This window comes from Corythoichthys intestinalis, chromosome 20, assembly GCF_030265065.1.
Source record: "Corythoichthys intestinalis isolate RoL2023-P3 chromosome 20, ASM3026506v1, whole genome shotgun sequence".
Classification (NCBI taxonomy): domain Eukaryota; kingdom Metazoa; phylum Chordata; class Actinopteri; order Syngnathiformes; family Syngnathidae; genus Corythoichthys; species Corythoichthys intestinalis.
The window spans coordinates 24,762,726-24,775,500 of NC_080414.1; the positions used below are offsets into that span (position 1 = coordinate 24,762,726).

At 37.7% G+C, this 12,775-nt stretch overlaps 1 protein-coding gene across 1 annotated transcript; it reads right to left on the reverse strand.

Moving 5' to 3' along the window:
* Nucleotides 1–4,463: 4,463 nt before the first annotated feature.
* Nucleotides 4,464–12,717, reverse strand: LOC130909041 (cytochrome c oxidase subunit 7A-related protein, mitochondrial-like). Its single transcript, XM_057825096.1, has 4 exons — nt 12,709–12,717; nt 8,112–8,175; nt 5,527–5,663; nt 4,464–4,604 (listed from the first exon to the last, which is right to left on the reverse strand). The coding sequence occupies exons 1-4, from the start codon at nt 12,715–12,717 to the stop codon at nt 4,464–4,466; spliced, it is 351 nt and encodes a 116-aa protein (XP_057681079.1).
* Nucleotides 12,718–12,775: the final 58 nt, after the last annotated feature.

Genomic DNA, 12,775 nt, shown 5'->3' on the forward strand with positions numbered 1-12,775 from the left:
AAGGCCTTTGACTATAGGAGAACTCAGTGAATACATATTCCCGCTTTACTGCCGCACTTGTCATTGACTTTCATGTCTGTCGTCCTGCAGTGGAGTGAGTCAGACTCAGTAAAAAAAAAAAGTAATAATGCACAAGATTTTGAAGGGCATTTTATTCAGTACTTACAATGTCTGCGTGTTACCTTGGACATTGGCGCGATATGTGGCAGTTGACATTGTTACACTATCCTCATACAATCACAATACAGTGCCTCGTTCACAGTCAGTCAGCATCAACCAACATAACCATATTTATGGAAAGCCACTTGAGCATTTATTTAATACCAAGGAGATCTACTTTACGGTTTATGTACGTATAAAACAGGGAAACCTATTTCTAAAAATTGCTAAATTAAATCTGTGTGATATCGCGTGCGTTTACCGTCCTGTATTTGTACATTTTCCATGTGCACTCTGATGATGTTTGCAAGTAATGGCGTTACTAATGGTTCATTACATCAATGTTTTCTTGTAACCGAAACTGCCGCTGTTGAGACTTTTTTTTTTTTTTTTAATCACACCAGCATTAGTTCATTACAGCTGTTAAAACGCTACACCGTCTTATCCATTTACGACACAGTTTAAAGTAATTTCTTGTTTTCATTTTTTAGGTATGAATTCCCTTTACTATTAATGTAGCCCCATTCAACTGATGTACTGATGTGTGATATGTGCATTGGCCTATTAAAACCCCAAGTATGATCTCACTTTAGTTTTCCTCTTCATCCACCAGTACGTGCATTAAGGTCCACTCTCCAGAATGGAATTCATTGATTGAGTGGATTAAAGCTAACAAGCATTTCTTGTGGCCTTTTCTTTGCAGCATTGCACCATGACATGACATTATTATTGCATGTCCACTGGGCTTTTGCCTGAGTAAGCTACACCTGGTTATAAGTTAATGCCTGAAAAATTCAGTATTTTTAATGCTATTTTTATTTTTGAAAAGGAGTGACAACACTATAAGATATGAGACCCAATATTTAGAATACATAGTGCAAATGCACTCATCAGAAATACTTTAGCAGATGATAATGCAGTACGCTGCTTTATATGTGCGCACCAAGCTGTGCTTCATCCATTAAAATATAAACATTTATTCCTATCAAGCAAATGTATTTAAGAGAAAAAGTAAAAATGTTCTTTTTGAATAACACACAGCCACGTTTTGGATTTTTGTTATAGTACTTCGTCTCCATCTAGTGGTAATACACGATAACTGGAGAAACGTCATAGCATCCTATAATAAAATACGTAAAAGTACGGTGTGTACGGTACACTAAAATTGTATGCAAGTACTGTATAATTCTGCATGCATCTGTCCTTTTATGAGCGTTTAAGACGTTCAGGGTCAAAAAGAACAAGACTATAACTCTAATTTCCTCTTTCACCTAACCAGGAAAAAGGATTTTTTTCTTACACATCTTCTTATTCAAATCGTTCTCCATAAAACACTTCAAACTTTTGAATCAAAACGTTAAAATATATCCTTACAATTCAATTTTCAAGCATCTAACATACCCAGCGGATTCTCTGTTGTCATGGTGACTGCTTCATTGTCATGTGCCCAGTGTAGAACTCAAGTAACACTACAAGGTGATGCTACCTGTTTCCTCCCCCATTGAATGACAGCTGTGTTCTCCATTATGACGGCCAATCCACAAACGAAGCTTTTGTTCATTTTAACGCACAGATTCTGAGTCATAAGGATGGACTGTCCTTGCACATCCGAATGACATTGATGAATGAAGTAATTAAACGCACTGACTAATGAAGGGAGCAGCTTATTGACTTGAAGTTTCATGAATCACGTTTATTATTTTCACAAACAGCACATTTATAATCAGTTAAAACAAATTACTCTGGATACAAAGAAAAAAAACACCGCCATGGCAACCGAAAGAGAAACATGAGTGTGTATAATTTTACAAAAAGGATTCTGTTTGAAATCAGTCTGTCCATCTGAAATCAAGAGGCTGTAGGAAGCTATGCAGTACAGTATAGCCATCTAGCGACAAGGCCACAGATCCAGATAATATGTTTCTGTCATATAAGATCAGTTTGATCTTTTAATTTCATCCTGTTCACGTCGGTTTACAGTCCTGGTCAAAAGTATTGGCACCCCTGCAATTCTGTCAGATAATGCTATTTTTTTCCCCAGAAAATGATTGCAATTACAAATGATTTGGTAGTAATATCTTCATTTATTTTGCTTGCAATGAAAAATGAAAAAAAAATAAGATTTTTTTTTTTTAATCATTATAATTTTACGCAAAACTCCAAAAATGGGCCAGGCAAAAGTATTGGCACCCTCAGCCTTGCACAACCTTTAGACAAAATAACTGCGAACAACCGCTTCCAGTATCCATCAATGAGTTTCTCACAATGCATTGCTGGAATTTTAGACCATTCTTCTATGGCCAACTGCTCCAGGTCTCTGAAATTTGAAGGGTGCCTTCTCCAAACTGCCATTTTCAGATCTCTCCACAGGTGTTCTATGGGATTCAAGTCTGGACTCATTGCTGGCCACTTTAGAAGTATCCAGTGCTTTCTCTCAAACCATTTTCTAGATGTTTTTTGGAGTGTGTTTTGGGTCATTGTCCTGCTGGAAGACCCATGACCTCTGAGGGAGACCCAGCTTTCTCACACTGGGCCCCACGTTATGCTGCAAAATTTGTTGGTAGCCTTCAGACTTCATAATCTCATGCACACGGCCAAGCAGTTCAGTGCCAGAGGAAGCAAAGCAACCCCAAAACATCAGGGAACCTCCACTATATTTGACTGTGGGGACTGTGTTCTTTTCTTTGAAGGCCTTGTTTTTTTCCTGTAAACTGTATGTTGATGCCTTTTCCCAAAAAGCTCTACTTTTGTCTCATCTGACCCGAGAACATTCTTCCAAAACATTTTTGGCTTTCTCAGGTAAGTTTTAGCAAACTCCAGTCTGGCTTTTTTATGTCTCTGGGTCAGAAGTGGGGTCTTCCTGGGTATCTGAACATAGAGTCCCTTTTCATTCAGACACCGACGTACACGGGTTTACACTGTTGTACCCTCGGACTGCAGGACAGCTTGAATTTGTTTGGATGTTTGCCGAGGTTCTTTATCCACCATCCGCACAATCTTTCGTTGAAATCTCTCGTCAATTTTTCTTTTCCGCCCACATCTAGGGAGGTTAGCCACAGTGCCATGGGCTTTACACTTATTGATGACACTGCGCACGGTAGACACAGGTCTTTGGAGATTGACTTGTAGCCTTGAGATTGCCCATGCTTCCTTACAATTTTGCAAGTCCTCAGACAGTACTTTGGTCTTCTTTCTTTTATCCATGTTCAATGTGATACACACAAGGACACAGGACAGAGGTTGAGTCAACTTTAATCCGTTTTAACTGGCAGCACGTGTGATTTAATTATTGCCGCCACCTGTTATGTGCCACAGGTAAGTAACAGGTGCTGTTAATTACACAATTTAGAGAAGCATCACATAATTTTTCAAAAGAGGTCCAATACTTTTGTCCAGGCTATTTTTTGAGTTTTGTGCAAAATGATAATGATGTTTAAAAATCCCTTCTATTTTGTATTTTTTTCATTGCAAGCAAAATAAATGAAGATATTACTACCAAAGCATTTGTAATTGCAATCATTTTCTGGGAGAAATTAAGCATTATCTGACTGAATTGTAGGAGTGCCAATACTTTTGGCCAGCAGTGTATATGGTGGCTGAAAAGGTCCAATACTGAACTGGTGGACCACTGTTCTCGTACAAGTGAGAGTACAGAAAAGCCTGAATGATCCATCAAATGAAGCTGTTGAGAAACATTGATAAGGAGACTCAGGATTCATAAAGGAGGGATCAACTGAGCTCAGACAAGACTAGGTGCAGATTTGATTCCTCTACAATCAGGGTATTAAGAGAGATCCACTCACTGCAGTATGTTGAGTGCTAAACATTTGCATTTTGACCTTCATCATCATCAGCAGCAGTTGCATTGAAATATTTTCATGCCTTTGTTTATGCATATTACATAATTACTGCCATCAATTAATTGACCTCATATCATCATATTCAATTAATGTATGAAGTGCTGAGGAAATTAGAACAATATGTAATGTTCTTATCCTTGACCATGATATGCTGACAGATCTTATTTTGTCTACCATGTACCATTCACTCAACGTAGTGATATTACTATCTTGTGTGCCTGTTCATTTAATAAGTAGGGGTTTGCTTAATGTCAATGTGTACTTGAAAAGTCGTGGGGAAAAAACAATGAGACTTCAAAAAAATCAACTTTTATTGCTTGTCCTTACAAAAAAACCTCAGAATATAATGATTTTATAGTACAGATATACATATACCCCAAATGTTTTCGGTGAGATTTCCCCAGCTGCCCACCACTCTTGGCAAGTGCAGCAGACCCCGCAGAATCACTTATTGCTAGGCTGAGCAGCAAAGTAAAGCGCTACAAGGCAGTAAAGGGCCCCTCCGATGGTCAGCCCCATGGTGGTCCTGTACAGCAGCTGGTCAATCAATCCCCCCTTTAGGTGAATGGGGACCCCATCAGACCTCTGAATATAATTAGTTGAAAAGATTAGGGTTTCTTGCTCGATTCCAGACCCTCGCATGACTTAAACACCAAAATGTTCTGCCAAAACATACAATTGTGTCCATCTGTCTAAATTATGCTTTAACAGGGTAATGTAAATTACCATAAATGTTACGGGAATGAAGCAGCCATACATACAAATGTTGCGAGAAACAATACTCACAGGCAGTAGACACATATTTACTTGCTGTGTGGAAAACAACTATTAGTGCAGCTCAGTTGGTAACTTCCCTGCCCCGTCTGGTGGTAATTATGCTGCATCTCTTCCAGTTCAGCTCAGTGCTCAATGGCATTTCATAGAAGAATTAAGAAGAATTAACCTAACAGCAATATTCTTTTTTTTTTTTCTTTTTTTTTAAATAACACGTCGATTTTAATCTCAGGATATAATGTCATTATGCTGAGTATTTGTACTTGAGTACTCAGGATCAGCGAGTATTCAAATGTCAGTACTAGTACTCGGTATTAAAAAAGTCTTTTCTGTGCATCCCTTATGGAAACCATCGCAACAAGCTCTTTCAAAAAGCTCAAGGACAACGTTGAAAAACATCATTACAGCTAGTCGCATTTCATTTCACACATTTTGAACGAAGGAAATAAAAGTTGTTGTATTTTTTTCATACATAAAAACACAGTCTATCTGTTGTACAGTATTTGGAAATTTGTATTTTTTGGTAAGAAAAATAAATGTTTTATTTTTTTGCCGTGACCAAGATCACAAATACAAAGGCAGGGGAACGAAAGCAGCAATATCCCCCAGTCTACATGGAAAACCCTTCTTATTGCCTGTATTTTTACAGATTGACGGCATGTCAAGGTGCCACTCAGGTAGTAGTTGTTCACCTACTTCTGGAATGGATCAGTATCTATCAATTCCAGCTTACCTGGAAGAATTTCTGCAAGTCGCGGACTTTGGTGGTGCCCAAATATTGCACCTGGCTTCCTTCTTCTGACACCAACTTGGTCGGGGACACAAAGATGAGAGGAGGACGAACAGACGGGGCAGCTGGACGCAGATCTTAAATCATTGGTTGTACATGTATTACTATAATCAGAGGTAGGTAGAGTAGTCAAAAATTTTACTCAAGTAAGAGTAACGTTACTTCAAACGTAAAAGTAGTCATCCAAAAAATTTACAAAAAGTATTTGGTGAAAAGAATACTCGACTAATGAGTAACAGTGTGAGTAACTGCTGACGATGTTTGATTATTGTTTTTTTTAATGTTTTTTTTTCAACACAAAGTTATTTATATGAACGGTTATTACTATTATACTGTGCTATAACCTACTACATAACCGTATTAAGCCAAATAAATACAAAAAAAAAAAAAAAATCATTGAATTGCGGCTAGAGAAAAAAATCTGCAGAATTCAAGCATCATTCATCCAAAGAGCATGAGAACCCTCTAGTGAAGAAAGTAGGTCTTAGTTTGAATAGTTGAATAGCTCCTTCGTATTTCCTATTATGAAATTAAAAGGATCATATCTCCGGTTTTCCGTGGTCAATCGACGCCAAATAAAAACCAAGAGAAAGGTTAAAATTGCACTTTCGAGTCATGTTGAGGCCAGCGCTCTATGTAAATTATCGTATTGGCCCGGATATAAGACGGTGTTTTTTGCATTGAAATAAGACTGAAAGAGTGGGGGTCGTCTATATATTTGCGGTCTAGACATTGTACCTATTCACGACGCTAGATGGCGCCAGATTTCATTGAAGCGAATGCTGAACTTGAGGAGTAATGTTCTGTCATGACAGATATTAGATACTCTCAAGTTTAACCAGTTTGCATTATTTTATTGCAATGTTTTTTCCTTATTCAGATTTGTTTCAAGACTAGTTACAGTTAGACCTCACTTTGATGGTTATTGCAGTTATTGCAATTGTGTTGTTTTTAGGGCTGTCAAAATTATCGCGTTAACGGGCGGTAATTAATTTTTTAAATTAATCACGTTAAAATATTTGACGCAATTAACGCACATGCCCCACTCAGACAGATTTAAATGATAGTACAGAGAAATGCCCACTTGTTAATTATGTTTTAAGGAGTTTTGCCGCCCTCTGCTGGCGCTTCGGTGCAACTGATTTTATAGGCTTCAACACCCATGAGCATTGTGTAAGTAATTATTGACATCAACAATGGCGGGCTACTAGTTTATTTTTTGATTGAAAATTTTACAAATTTTATTAAAACGAAAACATTAAGAGAGCTTTAACACAAAATTCCTATAACTTGTACTAACATTTATCTTTTAAGAACTACAAGTCTTTCTATCCATGGATCGCTTTAACAGAATGTTAATAATGTTAATGCCATCTTGTTGATTTATTGTTATAATAAACAAATACAGTCCTTATGTACCGTATGTTGAATGTATATATCCATCTTGTGTCTTATGTTTCCATTCCAACAATAATTTACAGAAAAATATGGCATATTTTATAGATGGATTGAATTGCGATTAATTACGATTAATTAATTTTTAAGCTGTAATTAATTCGATTAAGAATTTTAATCGTTTGTTAGCCCTAGTTGTTTTATTACAATAGATAGTTTATTTACATTTCAAAAACCAGAAGCCATTCATTTATGAATGTGATTGCACTTTAGTTTACATATTTAATGGTTCAGATATTAAGATTTCAATGAGGCATAATAACATGCTCTTTCTCTCAAATATATTGTTATAATCATTTTTTCCAGATGTACTGTAAATATTTTCTGTATAAAAATTAATTTGGTGATCATAAAGTCTTTTTTCAAACTTGAGTCTTGAAAAAGAGGGGGTCGTCTTATAATCAGGGCCGTCTTATATTCGGGCCAATACAGTACTTAATTTTTTTACGATGCTTTAAAGACAACACGTGATTGAACGTGGTCATAGAACAGCAAGGTTGACTCTGATTGGTATATTGGAGTCATGTCACAACTGTTGCGACGCCTCAGTGGAGAAACTGGTAGAGCTACTATTGGAATCGCTGGGGGGAAAAAAAGAAAATATAAAATGAAGAATAAAGAGGAAAAATGTAACAACTAGTGTAGCCTAAAGTAGTGACGTAAGAGTATTGTTTCTTCGTCTTACTCAAGTAAAAATTTTGGCTAAGTAAAACTAATCTTCTATGTATTTTTTTCTCAACAAGTTACTCAAGTAAATGTAAAGGAGTAAATGTCAGGCGTTACTAACGACTTTTGATAATAATTAAAATATACAGAGGTGGCAGAAGCACGCTGTACGTGACATTAGTTTTAAAAAAAAAAAAAAAAAAAAAATTTTAAACACTGAAGAAATTTTAGAAGTTTTTAGAAGTTACTTATACTTTTACTAGTCTGTTTTGCACAAGTAAATCTACTTATGTGGAGTGTAAGAAGTGACATATCCACCCAGTACTTGCACGACTTGGACATCGTATTCTGTATACCAGGGCAAAGACATCATGTTAACTTTACTTCCGTATTAAGTAGTCTTACCAGCGGGGTGTACGCATTTGCAGTTGCCCCAATGAGCCGCTGTGTCACGCCATTAAATTTATAGTACTGTACATCATTCGTTCACACTGGTCAACTGCAACGCACCACCCATACACCAGTGGTCACTACTGATTCCTGAACGACGCCACTGACCTGTTGCTAACTGCTAACCATAGAGGTTGAATGTATGTAGTTTGTAGTGTTTGCGCGGAATCGCACGCAATCGTTGCCGCCATATTGAATGTGTCAGACATTCTTGTTTTTGTTTTTTGATTGGTTGCCAATTTATGTGTGCAGCGACTTGGGGGCCACTAAAAGGCACCGAAGCACTTTAGAATACGGTATGTTATTTTCGTAAATAATAAACCTTCATTTACTTGTTCAAGATGTGCATTATGTTCACACAAAAAAACAATAGATGCAGGCATGCAGCCTACTGTATACAGTACACTGAAAGCAGAGTATGCCAAAATTAAAGAAAGAAATAAAACATGCACAATAAAAATGGAAGGAAAATCAAGCTTGAGTCAGTTATGTTTCTTCCCACATTTCAAAAAACACACATGGTAAAATGATTAATATTTAAAAGGTGTGAATATGTGTGTGAAGAATTGTTTGTCATAAAACTGCTGGCGACCAGTTCTGGGTGTACACTTGCTATCCTGTAAGAATAGGTCTTAGGGCTACAGAAAATAGATTTGTGATTTATAGTGATCAAAAACCTTTTACATTACTTTATTTCCTTCTTCCTCTATTTGCAACACATTGACAGCCTGCAGATTAACAGACACCAAAGGAGGAGGAGTGACATGATGAATCTGTGAAAAGTGTGAGGGTGTTTTCAAGGTCTTTCACATTCACTGAAAATCTACAATAACAATCTCAATGAGCAAATTGAAGTCACATTGTTCATTCACTTCAGCACAAACAAGCACATGCTCAAAACACATTGTAACAAAACAAAGGTTACATCAGCTACATTGGTTATATGTAGGGTTTAATTACTGTATGCAACCTCCCATCGCTCCAGTCAACTTGTTTCAGTCCCTGTCAAAGAGGAGAAATCATTTGTGACTCACATGTGAAAGGCAGCTTTGTCGATCAAATTCTTCACACCTTTGCTGTCTGTTATCTTGCCTAAGGAATGTTTTGTAACTTCACACTCTCTCATGATTTACGAATAACCTATTCTCAGATGCTTTTATTTTTACCTTGTCCGACTGTCTTCATTATTAAATTTTTATTAACTGGAAGGACAGTAAAGCAGTATTTCTGTTGAACACGTCCTACGCAAGTTTTCACAGACTTTCCAGTGCTTCATTTTTTATTTTTTTCAACATGGTCAATTAAACAGACCAGACAGAGACTATGTAGTATAGCTACTACATTGTCATTTTTAAATGTGCCTAAATGAATACCGATATAAGTATTCTTGTTGGAAACTGCCTTGAATTGGACACAGTATTTCAGGCAATTGATCAAATATGTTAACCTTTATTTGAACACAAGGCCCAAGTTGAAGGGCTAAGTTTAAAGGACCACACTGCATTGGTGGGATTTGGTATAAGCCCCGCAGCACTTTTATCAAGAGGACAAGAGTGAGATAATCGACATTCACACTCCAGCAGCTAGAGGAGCCTGACATTTCCACCACTTCATCCTCCCATATCTGAGTCTGCTGTCGCCATGGAAACTGCCTATACTGTCCAAACCTTCCAACATATTCAGTTGCAGACCGTCTGCTTAACTACTTGTGTTCAAGAAAGTTCCGGGGTGAATCACTGCAGACTCATTCTGAGGGACAGTCGAGGAAATGGCCTCAAATATAGTGATGCCATAATATTGCTGCTTTCTGACACAAAATGTACTGCAGGTTTACTGGAGAAGTTGCAATTTATGTGGCAGATATACAAGCAAAGAAAAGATGTCGACTACCATATTTTCCACACTATAAGGCGCATATAAGTATAAGGCACACCTTCATTGAATGGCCGATTTTAAAACTGTTTTCATATATACGGCGCACCGCGTTATAAGGTGCAGTAGTAGTAGTGTTTGGTGCTGTGTTATGCATTCACTAGATGGAGTGTCGCTAAAGGGAATGCAATGCCATTATTAACCAAAATTGATCCATATATAAGGCACATCGGTCGGCTTATGTGAAAATTGAAGGCTTTTAGGTGCGCCATATTGTGCGAAAAATACGGTACTATGTTTCTTATAGTCAGCTGCCAGTTAGTGAACTAGCCTTGCGTCAACTTGCTGTCTGCTGTTTGTCATTTGTGGTCAAAATGTAGCCTTTATGTGTAATGTGTAACGATTTAGCTTTAATATATATTTTTAGGCTTATTTTTGAGTAATTTTACGACTCTCAACTGTCCATAACTGCAAATTGTTACTCAGAAGTTAATCCACAAAATAAGTGGATGTTTTAATAAAACTTTCCTTTTTATACTAGGTACAGTGCCTTGCAAAAGTATTCGGCCCCCTTGAACCTTGCAACCTTTCGCCACATTTCAGGCTTCAAACATAAAGATATAACATTTTAATTTTTTGTCAAGAATCAACAACAAGTGGGACACAATCGTGAAGTGGAACAAAATTTATTGGATAATTTAAACTTTTTTAACAAATAAAAAATTGAAAAGTGGGGCGTGCAATATTATTCGGCCCCCTTGCGTTAATACTTTGTAGCGCCACCTTTTGCTCCAATTACAGCTGCAAGTCGCTTGGGGTATGTTTCTATCAGTTTTGCACATCGAGAGACTGACATTCTTGCCCATTCTTCCTCGCAAAACAGCTCGAGCTCAGTGAGGTTGGATGGAGAGTGTTTGTGAACAGCAGTCTTCAGCACTTTCCACAGATTCTCGATTGGATTCAGGTCTGGACTTTGACTTGGCCATTCTAACACCTGGATACGTTTATTTTTGAACCATTCCATTGTAGATTTGGCTTTATGTTTTGGATCATTGTCCTGTTGGAAGATAAATCTCCGTCCCAGTCTCAGGTCTTGTGCAGATACCAACAGGTTTTCTTCCAGAATGTTCCTGTATTAGGCTGCATCCATCTTCCCGTCAATTTTAACCATCTTCCCTGTCCCTGCTGAAGAAAAGCAGGCCCAAACCATGATGCTGCCACCACCATGTTTGACAGTGGGGATGGTGTGTACAGGGTGATGAGCTGTGTTGCTTTTACGCCAAACATATCGTTTTGCATTGTGGCCAAAAAGTTCAATTTTGGTTTCATCTGACCAGAGCACCTTCTTCCACATGTTTGGTGTGTCTCCCAGGTGGCTTGTGGCAAACTTTAAACGAGACTTTTTATGGATATCTTTGAGAAATGGCTTTCGTCTTGCCACTCTTCCATAAAGGCCAGATTTGTGCAGTGTACGACTGATTGTTGTCCTATGGACAGACACTCCCACCTCAGCTGTAGATCTCTGCAGTTCATCCAGAGTGATCATGGGCCTCTTGGCTGCATCTCTGATCAGTTTTCTCCTTGTTTGAGAAGAAAGTTTGGAAGGACGGCCAGGTCTTGGTAGATTTGCAGTGGTCTGATGCTCCTTCCATTTCAATATGATGGCTTGCACAGTGCTCCTTGAGATGTTTAAAGCTTGGGAAATCTTTTTGTATCCAAATCCGGCTTTAAACTTCTCCACAACAGTATCTCGGACCTGCCTGGTGTGTTCCTTGGTTTTCATAATGCTCTCTGCACTTTAAACAGAACCCTGAGACTATCACAGAGCAGGTGCATTAATACGGAGACTTGATTACACACAGGTGGATTCTATTTATCATCATCGGTCATTTAGGACAACATTGGATCATTCAGAGATCCTCACTAAACTTCTGGAGTGAGTTTGCTGCACTGAAAGTAAAGGGGCCGAATAATATTGCACGCCCCACTTTTCAGTTTTTTATTTGTTAAAAAAGTTTAAATTATCCGATAATTGTTGTTCCACTTCACGATTGTGTCCCACTTGTTGTTGATTCTTGACAAAAAAATTAAATTTCATATCTTTATGTTTGAAGCCTGAAATGTGGCGAAAGGTTGCAAGATTCAAGGGGGCCGAATACTTTTGCAAGGCACTGTAAGAGATGTGAGATGGGCATGTCACTCACAACTAGACATGAACCGGTATGAGAGTCTGACAGTATGATAACCTTTAGCAAAAATATCACGGTATCACAGTACTGCAATTACAGCTCTAAATGGTGTTACTTTGAAACATCTGGGTTTACAAAAAAACAACAACAACAACAAAACTTTTAAAATTCAAATACAATTTAACGGGATTTTTGTTTTTCAAAACATATTAGCAAATTGGAACATAAGTATAATGTTAAGTTAAATTTAAAAAAAAAATATTAACAAAAAAACTAATGAAATATTCTAAATAAAATTAAATGACAGTGTTTACTAACCTTTGATTTTGTATAAATGCGAAATCATATTGGAGGTATTGCCTCCTCGGAAGCAACCCTCCGCAAACATGTTACACGTCGGTTGGCCTCCCTCTAAACTGCGGCCGCCGAAGTATTCCCATACCAACGATTTCGTTTTCCTCGATGGGGAAAAAAGTTCAGGAATTTCACCTACTCCAGCCATCGTGTAGCACAGCTGACTCAGTGACACTGAGCAACAACCGGTGGGCGAGGGTGGAGCC